The following is a 16,907-nucleotide window of genomic DNA, read 5'->3' on the forward strand; positions in this document are numbered from 1 at the left end:
GTAAAAGTTGATCACGCTAGGAAATAAACTTCTCTTTATGACATAGGTGCTAGGAACAAAATTAAGTGCAGCCAGACCTGTTGGTCTCTTGAGGTCGGGGTAGGGATGGTAAAGAATACCAGATTACTCATCTGTTTGCATTCTCCTCCTGACACCGCAGTGTGCAGTAGTGACCCACGTGGATTGTGTTTTTCCCTCAGTGAGAGAATGTTCTACTTTGAGGCCCACACATTAAATGTGCTCCTGAGTAATCTGAACAGGGCATCATACCTAACAAAGACAGGGCTGAGAGTGAGGGAGGATGAAGTTAAAGGAACAAACGAAAGCTGGAAAAATTTGAGAGGAAATGGTTTCTGGCACATCGTAAGAGTTCTAGAAATACTTCTGAATAGATGAAAAATGGGTTAATGAACAAGTGAATGAGAAGTATGCTAATGTTGCTAAATTTTCTAGTCCAGGCAATTGCATAATCTTACCTCTGAAAATGAAATTACGAGAATAGAGACTAAATATCTTTTGGGTGTTGGGGCAGCTGGGTGGCTCAGTCAGTTTAAGTGTCCAACTCTTGGTCTCAGCTGGGGTCCTGATCTCAGGGTCGTGAGTTCAAGCCTGGTGTTGGGCTCAACACTGGGTATGGATCCTACTTTAAAAAGAAAAAAATCTTTTAGCTGTTTATCACATTTTTTAGTTAATTTAAATTGATTACATGTATAGGAGTATCATGTTTTATGCTATTTTAGACTCCCCAGTTCCTTGCTGTGTTCAGGATATCAGAGAAATGAATTTGGCTTTGTCAGAATATTTCCAAACAATCCAGAGCCAGGAAGCCACACCCTTTGAAAACATACACACTCTCACACACAGATTTAAGCTTAGCTGGATTTTTGCATGTTTTCTGATTTGTCCAGCTTTTATAAAACTTTTCAGTCTCGTATGATATGTGCTCTCACATGGAAATTGAATCATGTTTAAAATTAAACACATTTAAAATTAGAGCTTTTTGTAGAAACAGAATCTATGGTTTTAGCATCTGTATCTTTCCCAAACTTGTAATACCTACAAATAACCACATCCAGCGCTAGCCTCATAGTGTCAGGGATGGAAAGCTTTTGGCTGTTTAGATCACTGAAAACTATGGCTAGAAGAGGTCTTAAAATTAATCCAAGCCCCCCTCCCCAGCACACCCCAATCTCCCCATGTCACTCCCCTCTGTTGTACAGATCAGGAAACTTGAGTCTCAGAAGACGTTTCCCAGATGATTTCCATCATGTTCTTTCCGATGCTTTCACCATATGTGTCCACACTTTGTTAACAGGAGAGAACATTTATTTTAGTATTAGGTAGAATGATAATGAGTCTAATAGCTTTTCCTCAGCTCTTTGTGTTGCCCTTTCAGAAGGAGAAGGCAGGATTGTCAGGAGCAGAGATCAAAGGGCTGCTCCAGGTGAGGGGTTCTTCTGGGACCCTGGCTTCTGCTGCCCCAACTTCAGCTCAGCTGCAGGTTTTCCTTTGTCCCCTTCAAGTGTAGTTCCACAAATAAAGAAGCTGCCACCAATTTTTCTTCTCTTTTAAAGTCCAGTCTTCCCAAACCCCATATTTAATGATCTTTCTGTGTTGTTAGACTTCGTTTTATAATAGTGATTCTAAAAAGGCATTTGCAACATTTGCAACATTTACTAAGTAATAGTTTGCTCATTCAGAAGAGTATTAAAATATGGCTATTTACTTAACAAGATTCTTGTGCTTTAAAAAAAATACTTACAAAAATTATATTGCACCTTTAAAAATATAAATGAAGAAGTTGGATAAATTAGCATGTAAATGTGGGTGGCATTTGTGTGAACAATAATTCTAACATACTGAAAATAGCCGTATTCATCACAAATTAAAGTATCAAATTAACTTTAAAATACTTACAAATAAAGAGCTAGTATTATGGAGAAATATTTAACTATCTTGTATTTTTCTTTTAGAAGTTCAGCATTTTGCTAATGATACTAGGATGAGCAATGTAATCCTTAGGAGGATTATTTTAAAGTTACGTGATTTAGCTAGATTAAGCAGTCATAATTTAAAATCCTTTAATATTTTCTTTTAGTGAAAAGACTAACCTTGGGTTAAAACGTCCGTGTGCGCCTCAGTGAATTCTGCATCATTTTTTTCCTGTGGCACTTTAAACGCTCTTTAATTAATCCTTCTGCCTGGGCCCCGCATTTGCAGGTGAGCATCTGTGGTGAAGAGGAAACACAATCTGTTCTTAGAGTTCGGAGGGTGAAACCTGCCCTGCTGGAGAGTGTCCCAGATGTGTTGATGGGTGCTAGGGTTGCCCCAGCTGTGGCCTGCAGGGGAGGAAGGGTCAGGCCAACTCTCACAGATGTGTGCTTTCCTTCTGTACTGGCTGCTTGGGTTGCAGAACTGAGTTGGGGGAGGAGGGCAGGGCCTTCTGCTAGCAATCCCAAAGACCATTTCTGTTTTGTCTGGGATTGGTGACTGGAGGCAGAGCCAGATCTTTTTAGTCCTCAGAATAGAGTTCTATGTAATCCTTTGGTCATACCCACCTCTATCAGTGGAGTGACTACTTGGTTTGATAGCCCTCGCTGTACGTACAAAAGGAGGTGGTCTGCCGAAGCCTCCATTGCTTTCAGAGCCATTTTCAAATGTACCATTTTCTAGTGACATGGAATTCCCATTCAGATCTCTTGACGGAGTTCATGCCACATACTCCCACAATCTTAAGAAACTGATCTTTTGCTTATGTTCCTGTAGTATGCCTGTCAATTTAGCCATACCTATCAGTTTGTCCTTGCTGTGTAACAAAGCACCCAATACCTGGGATCTTAAAAATCACCCATGATTCCATGGGCTAGAAATTTGGGCTCAGATCTGAGTGTTTCTGCTGCTAGACTTGCCTGGGCTGACTCATACAGATGCAGTCATCTGTGGCTTGGCTGGGACTGGATGGTCTAGAATTCCCTCGCTCAAATGTCTGGAGGTTGGCACCCTGTCGGCCAGGGCATCTCATTTCTTCTCCATGTGACTTTGCCATCAGGCTAATCTGAGCTTCTTCCCATGGTGGTCTCAGAGTTCTCAGCAGCTGGAGAAAGCACACCCCCCCATACAAGTGCTTGTCAAGCTTCTGCGTGTGTCATGTTTGCTTTTTAACTAAAACAGGTTGCACTGCTGCCCAGATTCAAGGGATGGGGGAACAATGTTCCACCTCTTGATAAGAACTGCAGTGTCCCATTGCAGTAGGGTAACCAAACAGAGAATGCCTGACAATTACTTTTAATCTACCTACCTTTGCTGATAGGAATATTTGTTTTTATTGTTTTTTGTTGATTTTTTTGATAAATATTTCAAATGTATATCAACATTCAACCATACTCCAAAGTGGAAAGAGTAATACAATAAACTTCCCATATGCCCTTCAGCTGGATTCACCAATTTTCAATATCTTGCTCCATTGGCCGCCTCTACTTTTCTCCTTGCTCAAGTGTTTTGAAGCAAATCCTAAACATTGGGCTATTTCAGTTCTGCATGTTTCCATATGCATCTCTTAAAAAGGGATACCCTCCTATGTAGCCACAATACTATGACCACATCTTGGTATCACTGAACACTTGGTCCGTAATACAATTTCCCCAAATGTCTCAAAAATGTCTTTTTTTTATAATATATAGGTCTGAAAAGGAATCCACCCACAGAAGGTCCATAGCAAGTTCAAAATTGCTTTGCTTTTCTTTCTTGTCTACTGATATGTTTTGGAAAACTGGGTCCGTTTTCCTGTACAGAACCTCCTACATTCTGTAGTCATCTGTTTCTTTCCTTGTGGAGTCCTCTGACTTGCTTCCTAATCTCCTGTATTTCTGTTTATGAAAGTTACCCTAAGGCTGAATTTCATTCAGGTTCCACTTTGGGGACAGCCATGCTCTGTAGATAAAAGGACTGTTTGCTTCCAGTTGTGTCACATGGAGGCATAAATGTTTGCTTGTCTTAGCTCTGAATGATGCTAACATTGCTCAGTGAGTTGATCCCTTGATGACCAACTGCCTGGGTCTGTTGTTTCAAATGTTACAAGATGACAGTGTCCTAATTCTATCATTCCAGATTTGTTAGCTGGAGTTATTTTATAAGGAACATCTTTTTCATCAAAGTTATTTGGTTATCTGAAATAGAGTGCATACAAAATATATTCTTTCCTTTACATCGACTGCTTATAGAATGAGAAGCTAGTGCCCAAGATATATCCAGAGTTGTTCAATAAATAGTTGTTTGGGGGCTCTCTCTGTTACTTTCTTTTTGTTGTTGTTGTTATTTGAATTCATGGGTTTTAGATATTCAGTGTGTTTCAGTTAATTGCCCTATTTCCTTTGGGGAGGGTTTCAATTGTTTCATCTTTGGCCAGTGAGAACTGCTGGTTGTTGGCTTCTGTATCCCTTTGATTCATTATTCTCTGAGAACTTCCTTGCTTTCTGGCACAAAGTATCTCAAGTTTATCTTGTATATTTCTTGTTCCAGCTCTGTAATCAGTCATTCCTGGCTGGAGACTACAATTTGGGCACTAGATGTGCTTGTTGATATTGGGTTTTCATCCTTTGTAGTCTTTTTTGTTGGCAAGAGCTAGGAAATCTCTATAATACACATACACATATATATTTTTTAGAGATACCTTAAAAATTAAGTTATACTGACTTTTTAAAAATTTAAATTAGAATTACAAAATTTTTATTTAACTTTTATGATTCTTATACTTTTTTCTCTTTAGTAGAAAATCTTGGTTCATAAGAATGTTAATATACCCTACTATTGATATATTAACTAATAATATAACCAGTATAAAACCATACACTATAATGTTATCATTAGCAGATACTAACATATTATTAGCATTATCACTTTGAAATTGTTATATATTTATACGTAACCTTGAAACTATCAACTACATAATGTTAATATTATATGCTAATAATGCTAATATATTAAATATACTAATATATTTGTTAAGACATAAATAAGAGCTAAACATTATATATAGGTTAATGAACTAATGAATATATAACAATTTTATATTAGTTAATGTACACATACAAAAATTAACAGTTTCAAAATAATAATGCTGGTATTTTTACTAACAGACTACTGAATGAAATTTAAGATTTTTTTTGTAGTGCTGCTTTCCTTAGAGTATGTTATACAAAGAATCTATAATCAAAGTGTTTTGTGTCAGAGACATCGGAAATAATTCTTTTCTCTGTGGTTAGGTCACCAACTTAGTGTATGTTTTCTTCAGTTCATTTTTAGTTTTCACAGATATTTTTTCTTCTTGATTTCATTTACTTTTTAAAATATGTAAAATATTTTTATGTTTTCAAAGTTGAAACTATATTATAGAGCATATGTAGAAAAATTATTGATGTCTTCTCCTTCCTCCAAAGGTAACTATATTTATTCTTAGTCTTCCTTCTAGTGTTTTTTTTGCAAGTATATGCATCTATTTTAGTCCCTTTTAAAAATTATTTTATTTAATTAATTTATTTTTTTTAGAGAGAGAGCACACCCTCATGTGCATGGGTTGGAGGTGGTAGGGTAGGGGCAGAGTCAGAGGGAGAGAGAGAATCCCAAGCAGGTTCCACCTAGCTCAGAGCCAGACCTGGGGCTTGATCTCACAACCTTGAGATCACAACCTGAGCTGAAATCAAGAGTTGGATGCTTAACCAACTGAACCTCCCAGGCGCCCCTAAAGGATATTTAAATATAAAAATGTTTACCTTTTTAAAAATGGGGTTTCAGTCATTTTTCTATATCTTCTGTTTATTTGTTTGTTTTAAAGAGTCTTATTATAAAGGTTTATCACACCAGATTGTAAAGAGAATCCAGACATACTTTGGGGGACATGGTCATTCAGATTCTTTTAAATAATCTCTTTTTTAAAACCTGGTGAGGAGGGGCGCCTGGGTGGCTCAGTGGGTTAAGCCGCTGCCTTCGGCTCGGGTCATGATCTCAGGGTCCTGGGATTGAGTCCCACATCGGGCTCTCTGCTCAGCAGGGCGCCTGCTTCCCTTCCTCTCTCTGTGATCTCTTCCCTTCCTCTCTCCTACTGTGATCTCTCTCTGTCAAATAAATAAATAAATAAATCTTAAAAAAAAAAAATAAAATAAAACCTGGTGAGGTTGGGATTCCCTGCTATCTAGAGAAGTCAGACTTCAAACTAAAGTGGAGTTGGGAGATTTCTTCTGATCTCCATTTACTGTTTGAGGCTGAAAAAATATCCCATAGCAATTCTTTTACAAACACCAGTTTGAGAAAAAAAGCTGTTCCTGAATGAATAAGAACTGTGAAACTCCAGGGGTACCTTCCGTGTTGTCCACTATGGCTTTTGGGTTTACATTCTGCCTCATTCATAGTCATGTTCACAAACCTGAACTTAAGAAAAGTCTGGAGGCTCAAAATGAACATGTTTAAAATAATTTTCATAAGATTTGGAAAGGAGGAAGAATCAGCAGAAGTGGAAGAATATCAGAGAAATCAAAGAGTTAAAATTAGCAGAATTTGATGCAGTTTAGTTAATAATGTAACAATGTTAATTTTTTAACTTTTAATAAATTTAGCACAGTTATATAAGATGTTAACATTAGGGGAAGGCGGATAAACTCTGTATTATCTTTGCAACTTTTCTTTATAGCTAAAATTACTCCAAAATAAATTTTATTTAACACACACACACACACACAGAAGGAGCTGCATTCAATAAAAAAGTATACTTAAAGAGCTTCAACAAATCAATAACAGAAATAACCTAACAAAAAAGGGGGGGAGTAAATGACATAAACAGGAAGTAATACACCATTTTTGTCTACCAGATGGGCGAAAATTTAAAAGATTACTATTATCAAGTGTTCATATGGGTGGGGCAAACAGGATAAGTTGATCCGGTATTTTTGGAGGGATGGTAAACAGTAACAGTTTAAAAAATTTATTTCAAATAAACATATACCTCAACCCAGAAAATTCCCTTTAGGATGTCTCTCTTAGAGGGAAACTTCACATGTGCACAAGAAAGCATAAATAAGGATTTTCACTGCAGCAGCATAATATCAAAACCATCTTAATTAGACAAATTACAGTAAATCTATGTTATGGAATACTAGGCAGCCATTTTTAAATGATGACATAGATTTTCATTGTTTGACATAATCTCCAAGATAAAAATATTAAGAGGAAAAAATTTGCAAAAGTAAATATTGCCTATCATTTGTTTTCTAAAAAACCTGTATATTCCTGTATATATACACAGCCCTCCCCTGTTTCTCTTTGTTTTCATATGTATGTGTAAATAAATACACAGAAAGTGATCTCGAAAGACATACTCTGGTTCAGTTTAAATGCTAATATTCCTGGGTAATAGGAGTGGGAATGAGCATGGGGTCCAGTTGGACTCTTAAAAAAATGTCTATTGCTTCTTTCATAGAAAGAACATATGCCTGCAGTAGTTGTGAAATTAAGGTGAGAAAGAAAGAATACCAAAGGACTTGGGCATGTCTTGACAACAGAGAGACCTAGAGGTGATAGGGAACTTCTGAAAAGCTTGTCACGAACTCATTGAATGAGATCTAAGGGGAGAGGTGGTCTCTAATGTGTGGGGTCCAGTAGAAAATGAAAGTAGGGGACCCTTTGTTCAAAAAGCAAAAAAAAAAAAAAAAACTGCCATTAAAGTTATTTATAATTTTACCATTTATCTATTAAGCAGTGCCAGTTTTAAAAGCAAAGATCAGAATATTTAACTTGTATGAACAATCACTTAAATTACACAGTCTGTATTTTATGGCGTGTCCCTGGAGTTTAAGCTGGCCAGAAGAGACAAGCCCAGCTGTACTCTAGATAGGGAGGATAGAGAGGAGAGAAGACCCCATTTCTGGGGGGATCACCCCTGGGCCTGGTATAATCGTAGCCAGTATAGACCCTCACAGGTCCCTGGGGGGCCCACTTGCCTTCTGAGCCCACTGGGACCCTCTTCTCACAAGCCACCTGACCTAAATGCCCAAGGTAAGGACAGGTTCTGGGGGAGTCAGGCTACAAGACTGCCGCTCCAGCCCATAGCAGACAGCAACTACCAAGGATCCTTAAGCCTCTACCCCCAATAGCGTGGTACTCCAATGGAGGCAAGGCAGGAGACTCACCCCCACCAAGATATGGCCTCCTGTCAGCCTGGGGCTCTTGCCCAGACCAAGGTGCTAAGGGTACACAAGCCTGACCCCAACCCTCTCCCAGATCTTTGTGAGGGACAGAGGGCAGGGAGGGGGAGAGAGCACAGGCAGGGACTTAAGAAACCCCGGGAGTGAGTAGCTGAGAAGCCCTTCAGGGAGGCTAAAACAAACAGGATCGCATGTGAGCTAAGGTCCCCAGCGCATGCCCCTGTGTCCCATCACCTTCACTTAAAAAACACAAATCCAAAGCAAAAACCGTTAAGATTCCAGACAGTACTGCAGAGCACTAAATTCCATGTAGGGCCCTTCTCAGCAGCTGCGCCAATTGCATACCATCAAAGGTAGCCTGGGTAGGGTCAGGGTTGCCACCTTGACCCTCAGCCGCACCTGCTGTTTTTTATGTGGAAGACGTCAGAGGAAGCTTGAATTCTGAGATGTAGAATCCTTTGGCTGAGAAAGCATGAAAATGGTGGTGAGTTAGAACAAAGCTGATAGAGCCAACCAGCCCCGGATATGGGGTTTAGAGCCCAGGGAGGGCAGAGGACAGAAGAAAAGCAGATGTACAGGGTAGGTATATCATAGTTTGTCAGGAAGGGAAGGGAGTTTCCATTCCTTAATTTCTTTTTTCCTCTAGGAATCACTGCTTGGCCTTGGGTGGAAGTCTTTGAGGAATCCTTAGGAGAGCATAGAAGATAGGAAACAGGAGCTAGAGAGAAGGGGAGGCAAACTGCTCAGAGAGGAATTAGAGGCTTGCTTTGCGAGTCTGGCTGGAGTCATGGATTCCATTGAATTATGGAGCTAACAATCGGCCTGGTTGTGTGAAATTCAGGACCCGACAAAGAGAAAGCTCTGCCCTGCCCCAGTCAAGGGAAGGATGGCCTCACTCTTGTTTTAGGGAGGACTGTTCTTTATTCTCAACTGAATGAAAAATGACTTTTTAGTGTTTATATGTCCTTCTGAAAATGAAATGATGGTGATAGTAACATTCTTTTGATTTTTTTTATTGTGGCAAAATGTACATAATATAAAGTCTACCATTTTAATCATCTTTAAGTATATGAATGTTTGTTTTTAAATGTCATTGCTTTGCAAAATAAGTGAAAAAGTTGGTAATCCTATAATGCATCCCTGAAGTGTTCTGTTTTGTTTTGTTTGAAATTTTACTGGTCTGTGAAGTCTGGAAATTTTATGACCCTTAGAAAGCTATTCTTTGGTTTATTTTTATTTTTATTTTTTTAAGATTTTATTTATTATTTATTTGACAGACAGAGATCACAAGTAGGCAGAGAGGCAGGCAGAGAGAGAGGCTCCCTGCTGAGCAGAGAGCCCAATGTGGGGCTCGATCCCAGGACCTTGGGATCATGATCTGAGCCGAAGGCAGAGGCTTTAACCCACTGAGCCAACCAGGCGCCCCGCTATTCTTTGTTTAATCTTGTTCTATGACTTTATTGGCAGAGGAAAACTCTGAAGCAATGTATAGAATTTATTTTAAAAGATTTTATTTATTTATTTGGCACAGAGAGAGAGAGCACAAGCAGGAAGTGTAGCAGGCAGAGGGAGAGGGAGAAGCAGATTGGAACCCCAATCAGGGAGCCCAATAATAAATAATAAATAAATAAATAAATAAATAGGCCTTTCTGAGGATAATTTTTTTTTGTAATGGAAACAAAATATACAAAGTAAAAGGAAACAAAATATACAAAGTAAAATGCAGGCATGAATATAGTTGTTCCTTTGGTCAAGGCTGTTGTAATAAATGGTTCTAGCTAAGATTTACAGCGGTTTTGTGCAGCTCTTTTTTTTTTTTTCATTCTGAGCCGCAGACACCAAAAATCAGAACCAGAAAGTTCTCTTTCTGAGTGTTGTGGTTTTTTAGTTTCCTGTTCAGTTTGCATTAGATGATCAGAAAAAACATAATCTGTGCAATCGAAAGAGGTTCTTGGTTAAACTCGATTGTTACTCTAAATGAGAATCTCAAACTTGCTTGTTTTTCTTCCCATGGATGAGTCTAGAGGAGCTATAACCACATTCACACCTGAACAGTAAAGTTGTGGTATAACTTTAGTTGTTCAGTGGATAAACTCTCCATTGTTAAAGGGGCAACTACCTGAGATTATGCTCTATGCTTTCCATTTCTTATCAGAGCATTTCCCTAAAAATAAACCATTGGGATGAAGATGTGTTTTTAAGACTTCACAGTAGTGTTTTACTTTCATTTTTACAAGTGACAAAAACTTTCTCTTGCTACTCTAGAGAAAAGGAAACACATAAAACATGTTATACAGTTTACTTCAGATATTACAAATATCACTGAAAAAATTTTAAAGATATTTTTTCAGTGAGATATTTTTACAAATGTAACTTTTAAAGCAAGGTATTCTCAAGGTAAAAATTTTTTTGCTTGATTTCAGTATGTCTTAAACCATGGCAAAAATAAAATAAACTAAAATTGTAATCAGATATACTGGATCTTTGGCAAATTGTTGTAATAAAGCATTTAAATGATATACAGAAGACTTGATGAAAAGTGACAAATGATAACAAAAGAAAAGCTTTGGTGCATTTTTAGGTCTCCAGGTTTAGGTGCTATTAAAAACAGGATGCCTAGTTCTAGGCAGGTTATGCTGATTGCATGCCTTAATATATGATAAAAGTAATAAACACATGAAAGGTTTCCAGTAATAAAGCAATAAAGACATGAAAACTCTCCATATTTTTTAGAAACAGTGCTTGTTTCTGGGGCACCTGGGTGGCTCAATGGGTTAAGGCCTCTGCCTTCGGCTCAGGTCATGATCCCAAGGTCCTGAGATCGAGCCCCACATTGGGCTGTCTGCTCAGCAGGGAGCCTGCTTCCTCCTCTCTCTCTCTCTCTGCCTGCCTCTCTGCCTACTTGTGATCTCTGTCAAATAAATAAATAAAATCTTAGAAAAAAACCAAACCAAACAAAAAACAGTGCTTGTTCCTAAGGAGATTTTAATTGCAATTCTTTTTTTTTTTTTTTTTTAAGATTTTATTTATTTATTTGACAGAGAGAGAGAGAGAGACAGCGAGAGAGAGGACATACAAGCAGGGGGAGCGAGAGAGGGAGAAGCAGGCTCCCTGAGCAGGATCATGACCTGAGCTGAAGGTAGAAGCTAACGACTGAGCCACCCAGGCACCCCTTAATTATAATTCTTAAAAGAATAAATAATACTTTGCCCCCAAACAAAAAAAATTACACCATAAGCTTAAAACAAAAGTGACTTCAACCATTTCTATGGAGTGGGGGAGAGGAAAGAATAAGGGTTTGATTTGCAGAATGCTTTTTTCTAGCTCAGATAGCTTCAGTTGCAAAAGATATGAAAAGGTTACTTTGGGATCTTTTTTTTTTAAGTTTTTTTTTTTTAAGATTTTATTTATTTATTTGACAGAGAGAAATCACAAGTAGATGGGGAGGCAGGCAGAGAGAGAGAGGGAAGCAGGCTCCCCGCTGAGCAGAGAGCCCGATGTGGGACTCAATCCCAGGACCCTGAGATCATGACCCGAGCCGAAGGCAGCGGCTTAACCCACTGAGCCACCCAGGCGTCCCTACTTTGGGATCTTAATAGATATTTGTATATGATATACAGATATTTCTTGGCTAGGAGAAGTTTGATCTTTCCATATAGTTGAATTCCAAACAAAATCATTGTTTGAAACCTGGTGTTTTTGCCTTTCCCCCCTTTCTTGTGTACCTTTTATGGCACTAGGTTAGGTAATAATTTTAAAATGTTATTTATTATTTCGAAGAATTTCTGACATTTGTGGAGAGCTTTACATTTTACAAAGTGAGTAATAATGAGGCTGGGAATGGTTTCTTAGGTATTTGGCGTTTAGCAAAGCAGTCGGCATTGTGGGAAATGTTTGCAGAGAATGGTTAAACTTGGACCATGGGCTGCAAGTCTTTAACCTCCTTTTCTGCCCAGATATGGGCTGGAGACTGGCTTCAGAAATGGAAGGCCCCCTGAGCCCTTCACTCACCACGAAGAACTGCAGCATTTTGGTTGCCAAAAATATACTTTGGAAATCCCTGCCTACAGAGGTGGGTGAGACTTTGGATGTATCTTGAGGCCTAATGTGGGTGGGCCACGATATCACAGTTCTCTTGGGTCTTTCCCAGTCTGCTTGCCCAGGAGTGCCCACAACCTTCCCAATTTTAGTTTTAGCACCATCGGTTTGTCGAGAAGGAGAGCAATCATTTCGATCCTGTTAGGAGCACTTTAGAGATGAAAGCCAGGACGTGCTTTACGTAAAAACGCATTCTGCTTTCAGTGGGAAAGCAAGGCCCAGGCATGTGGTGACAGCTGTGACCATCGATATTCACGACGTTAAGGAAACTGTTGTCAGGAAAGGTGGCCAGCCTTTCCAGCAGCCCTTTTGCGCGGGGGCTGATCAGTCGTGGCTTGAGGAGCCAAGTGGACAAGTCTCTGCTAGAAATCGAAAAAGCTTTGGTATACAGGGGCTTTCTTCTCGGGGACGGTTTCTGCTGGACCTTTGATAAAAACAAACAGGAAGACTCGCATGCCAGCGGAAACTGTCCACCAAGTACTTCGGAAACTGGGCTTTTCCTTCCGAGACTGGGCTTTTCCTTCCGCGACTGGGGTCGGACCTCGGGAGGAAGCGGCTCCGCCCCCGTCGTGGCCCCACCCCCATCGTGGCCCCACCCCCATCGTGGCCCCGCCCCCCGCCCAGCCGGGCATGCTCAGTGGGCCGGGCCGGGCCGGCAGGTTTGCGTGGCCTCCCGCAGTTGCGGGCGCTGGCTCAGCCCGTGGGCGCCTGGTCCATTCTCCGCGGTTGGGTCCTTTCCCCGCGGCTGGCTCCAGGGAAGTTACGTGCGGAAGCCGGCTTCTGAGGAGCCACCGGGCGGACTGCGGGGACGGCCGGACGCCCCCGAGGCTGGCCAGTGGCGAGCGGGCGGGGCCGCCGTGTTCGGGCTGTGGGAGCTTTGGGAGGCCGAGCGAGTGGCCGCACTCGGAGGGAGGCGCCGGCCGGGCGCGCCCCGCGGAGAAGACCCGGGCGGGGCGGGCGGGGGGGGCGCTTCCCGGACTTTTGTCCGAGTTGAGTCCCCTCCCCGTGGGCCGTGCCTCTGCGGCCGCCCCCGCCCCCAACACCGCTTGCTCCAGGGAGATGTTTATCTGGTCTGTGGCGTGAGGAGCCGGCGGGTTGGTGGCTCGGAGTTTTGGGTCCGAGGAACCTCGCGCGGCGCTGGAGAGAGACAAGATGTCCGCCAGGGCCGCGGCCGCCAAGGTGAGCGTCTCCGAGGCCGTCAGGGCCGATCCCGAGCGAACGCGGCCGCCCGACCTCGTCGGGCCCGCGCTCCGCGCTCCTCCCCGCGGGCTACTGCCCAGGCGCCGGGAGCGGCAGCGGGTGGGCCGGGCTGGCTGGAGCCGTGGGCTGCTCGGAGCCCCGCGGGCGGGCGGAGGGCGGGGACCCAGGAGGGGGCGGCAGGCGCGCAGAGCTGCGGTCCCGGGCAGGTGCATTGCAGCCGGCGTCGGTGCCTGGCTCCGGCTCGCGGCGGGCGGGGACGCGCAACAGGTCCGGCGCCGGCAAACTCGGCGGCAGGAGTGGGTTCTGCCGACACTCAGGGCGAGACTGCGGCGGGCGGGAGGTCGGGGTTTGGGGTGCCACCTCCAGCAAGCCGGTAGCTGTCGTCTGTGGAGGAGTGGTTGGTCACCGGCGAAACCGTGTAGTTTCGATCTGATGTCACTCTCCGTGGTATGCGCGCGCTAGTGATAAGACATTGAAGCAGCAGAACACTCAGTGTTTTGTGTGTAGCAGGTCGGAATTTTTTTCCGCACTGTGTAATTTGCTTAAGGTAGCATTGAAAAAGTGAACCCCTTAACACTTTTAATAGTTTAATTTGAATTAAACTTTCAGAAGTAACACAAAATACTCCTACAAATGGACAATGCGATGAAGTCTAAAAAATAAAATTAAGAAAGACTTGTGGGTTTAGCGAAAAGTAACACTTTTTTCCTATCAGTTTTTACATGTGCTCTGAAGTCCTAGGACATTTTTCTCAGTGCTGTGAAACTAACTTGTATGTTACGTCAAAAAGCTGAGTTTCGTAAACTCAATTAAAATCCCCCTTTCCTTTTCTACATTTAGTCTTTCTCATCATACAGTAGTACCTGCTCTTTTTAACAATTACAGGCATACGGAAATGTGAAGAGTAAAAATCCTTTTGGAAAATCAGTTCATTACTTCAAACAGTATCGAAGTACATAAGAAGGTAGTGGTTTTATGTATTTATTTTTTGCTGGAAATGTTTATTCATAGCATCTGGAACAGGGTATAATATGGTCCTGAAGTTTCTGAACTCGGGACTTTGTTTTCTGGGAGGCGGAGATTAGCAGTTACATTTAGTACTGAATATATATATATTTTAAGGAGTATAATACTCGTTTTTTAAGAAAATTTTAATTTGTACCTTTTTGACCTTATGGTGATGAAGAACAATCTAGAGATAAAATTTGAGCCAATGACTTAGAACAAAAAGCAAAATTTTGCTTAGATTTTAAAGTAAGTTCGCTCACTTAACCTTTAAGGGAGTTTCCTCTGAGAGGAGGAAAGGCTTTGTTTCTGTATTACACATAGTGTCACTTTGTTTCTGAGGTGTGATCTCTGGTACTTGATATCCAAGACAACACACTTCATTTTATTATTATTACTATTTTATTATTTTTGTAATTAAAATAACACTACATGAGGAAAATAAGACAACATACCCTTAAAAAGATTATTTGAAGTATGGAGAGAGGTTAAGTTTTCAGTGGATTGTTAGAGTAAGATTTAGAAGAAACAATATTTTCCTTCCTGAATTACGGGATTGATAATGGCATTTTGAAAAGCATCAGTATTTAAATATTACATTGTAATATTTAACATTACATTATGAATACATATTTATGTATTCATAAATATTTATGAGTAAAACATGAGTTGAAAGTTTATTTTGTTTAAATGCTGTATTATACGCTTACCACAAAGTCTTCTGTAGAACAAGGCAGGCAGGCCATGAAAAAATAGGTGAAGTGAAAGAATATTCAACCTTTTCTCCAAGTCACATTTAATATCTTGAGGTGACTGAAGTGCTTACTGCAAGCCAGACTGTGTATTTAATACTTTACACGTGATACTTGTGTTCCCCTACCCTAACCCTCAGCTTAGAAAAAAAACAAAAAGAAGACATTAATTTTGCAGCTTGCTCTTTTGTTTTAGCAGAGGAGTTGTAGATCAACTCTCTAAGCCAATATTTGTGGTTCTATATTCTTTGTAGTAGTTGGGCAGTCTGTTATCCCAAGAATATGCTGCCTTATTGACATTTAACCTGCTTTCAGGATTTTGCTATTGTAATAGGTAGCTTTATATTTATATCTGTGCATCAGTATAGTGTGTTATGTCCTTAAAAATGGAGTTTTGGGGTCCAAGGGTATGTGCACTTAAAATTCTAATAAATTCCTCTAAGTTTTTCTCCAAAAAGAGCCTGCCTAGGAATAAATACAACGTTTGTTGGTAAATTACGTGTTCTTTTAAAGGACATAAAATCTGAATAAATTAGATGAGGGAGATGGGGAGAGTCAGTATTGTAGAATATAACAGTTTCCCCAAGTCGATATATACACACATATACATATACTATAATTCCAAATAGAATTTCAGTGGTATTGCAGAAAACTTGGCATATAATGAGAAAGTTTATCTGGTAAAATAAATGAATGATAGCCATGAAATTTTGGATAAAGAAGGCCCTCCTTGAAAACCTAATGTGTTATAAATTCAGAGTAATTTAAAGCAGTCTTTCAGCTCAGGAGTAGACAGAGGAACCACAGAATCCAGGAACAGTATTGTATTTGAGTTTTTGGTTAGTATCATCATCAGCATTTAATGTGTCAGGTATTGTTCTAAGTGCTTAACATAAATTAACTGATTTAATTCTTATAGTATCCTATGAAGTGAACATTACTATTACCCCTACTTTATGGATGAGGAAGTTGAAATACATAAAATAATTTGCCTAAATTCAGTTAGCGAGAGAGAAAAGTTAGGAATATATGATAAAAATTGGGGAAAGGATGGGTTATTTTTACTAAGTGCTGGGACTATTGGTTATCCTTTTTTTAATGGTAGTTTCCTGCTTTAAACCACAGGCAAAAAAAAAAAAAAAATCCAAATGAAATGTTTGAATAAGAGCAAATAAAATAGATTATAAAATACTAGAAGAAAGTGTAGAAAACTTTTTAAAAAAATACACCTGGGTGGAAAGGGCCTCTTTGTATGTGATGTTAATTTAGGAAATAATTAAAGGAAAAGGTTTTTGTATGTGTAGTATACATGAATTGCAAACAGAATTGCTAGTGCGTCTGATAATAAAATTCTAGAGTTGAAAACGGGAATTTGAGGGTCGTTCTCTATCTCACCAAGGAATTAATGATGTAAGAAAATGGTGTGAATAATTATTAGGAACATTTCCTATTGGTTGAATCACAGAAAGTGGCTGAAGGAAGTTGCAGTGTCTTCTGGATTTTCAAGCTGTTTCACTTTGGAGGAAGCAATAAAATAGAAGATTGTACTATCATAAATGCTTACTAGATTTTGCTGCTTAAATGTTTCCATTATGTTTCAGGAGCAGTATTTTTTTTTCTTGTAGTAATCTCTAAAATTATAGCATAATGAAGTATAAAA

The 16,907-nt window shown here is 40.1% G+C and overlaps 1 protein-coding gene across 7 annotated transcripts in view; it reads left to right on the top strand.

Annotated features, from left to right (window-relative positions):
- Positions 1-16,907, top strand: part of TJP1 (tight junction protein 1) — a 243,097-nt gene that overhangs the window by 123,151 nt on the left and 103,039 nt on the right. The window contains exon 1 of one of the 7 annotated variants that reach the window (XM_004759849.3): positions 13,301-13,469. The exons of 5 other annotated variants lie outside the window; for them this stretch is intronic. In XM_004759849.3, coding sequence (XP_004759906.1) covers positions 13,443-13,469 — 27 coding nt within the window. In that variant the 5' untranslated portion in view covers positions 13,301-13,442. Of the gene's footprint in view, positions 1-13,300; positions 13,470-14,399; positions 14,455-16,907 lie in introns of those variants that run through there. One more of the 7 variants, XM_013060095.2, reaches the window with a different exon arrangement.

The sequence above is a fragment of the Mustela putorius genome, unplaced genomic scaffold, assembly GCF_011764305.1.
Source record: "Mustela putorius furo isolate JIRA1106 unplaced genomic scaffold, ASM1176430v1.1 tig00003972_pilon_pilon_pilon, whole genome shotgun sequence".
Classification (NCBI taxonomy): domain Eukaryota; kingdom Metazoa; phylum Chordata; class Mammalia; order Carnivora; family Mustelidae; genus Mustela; species Mustela putorius.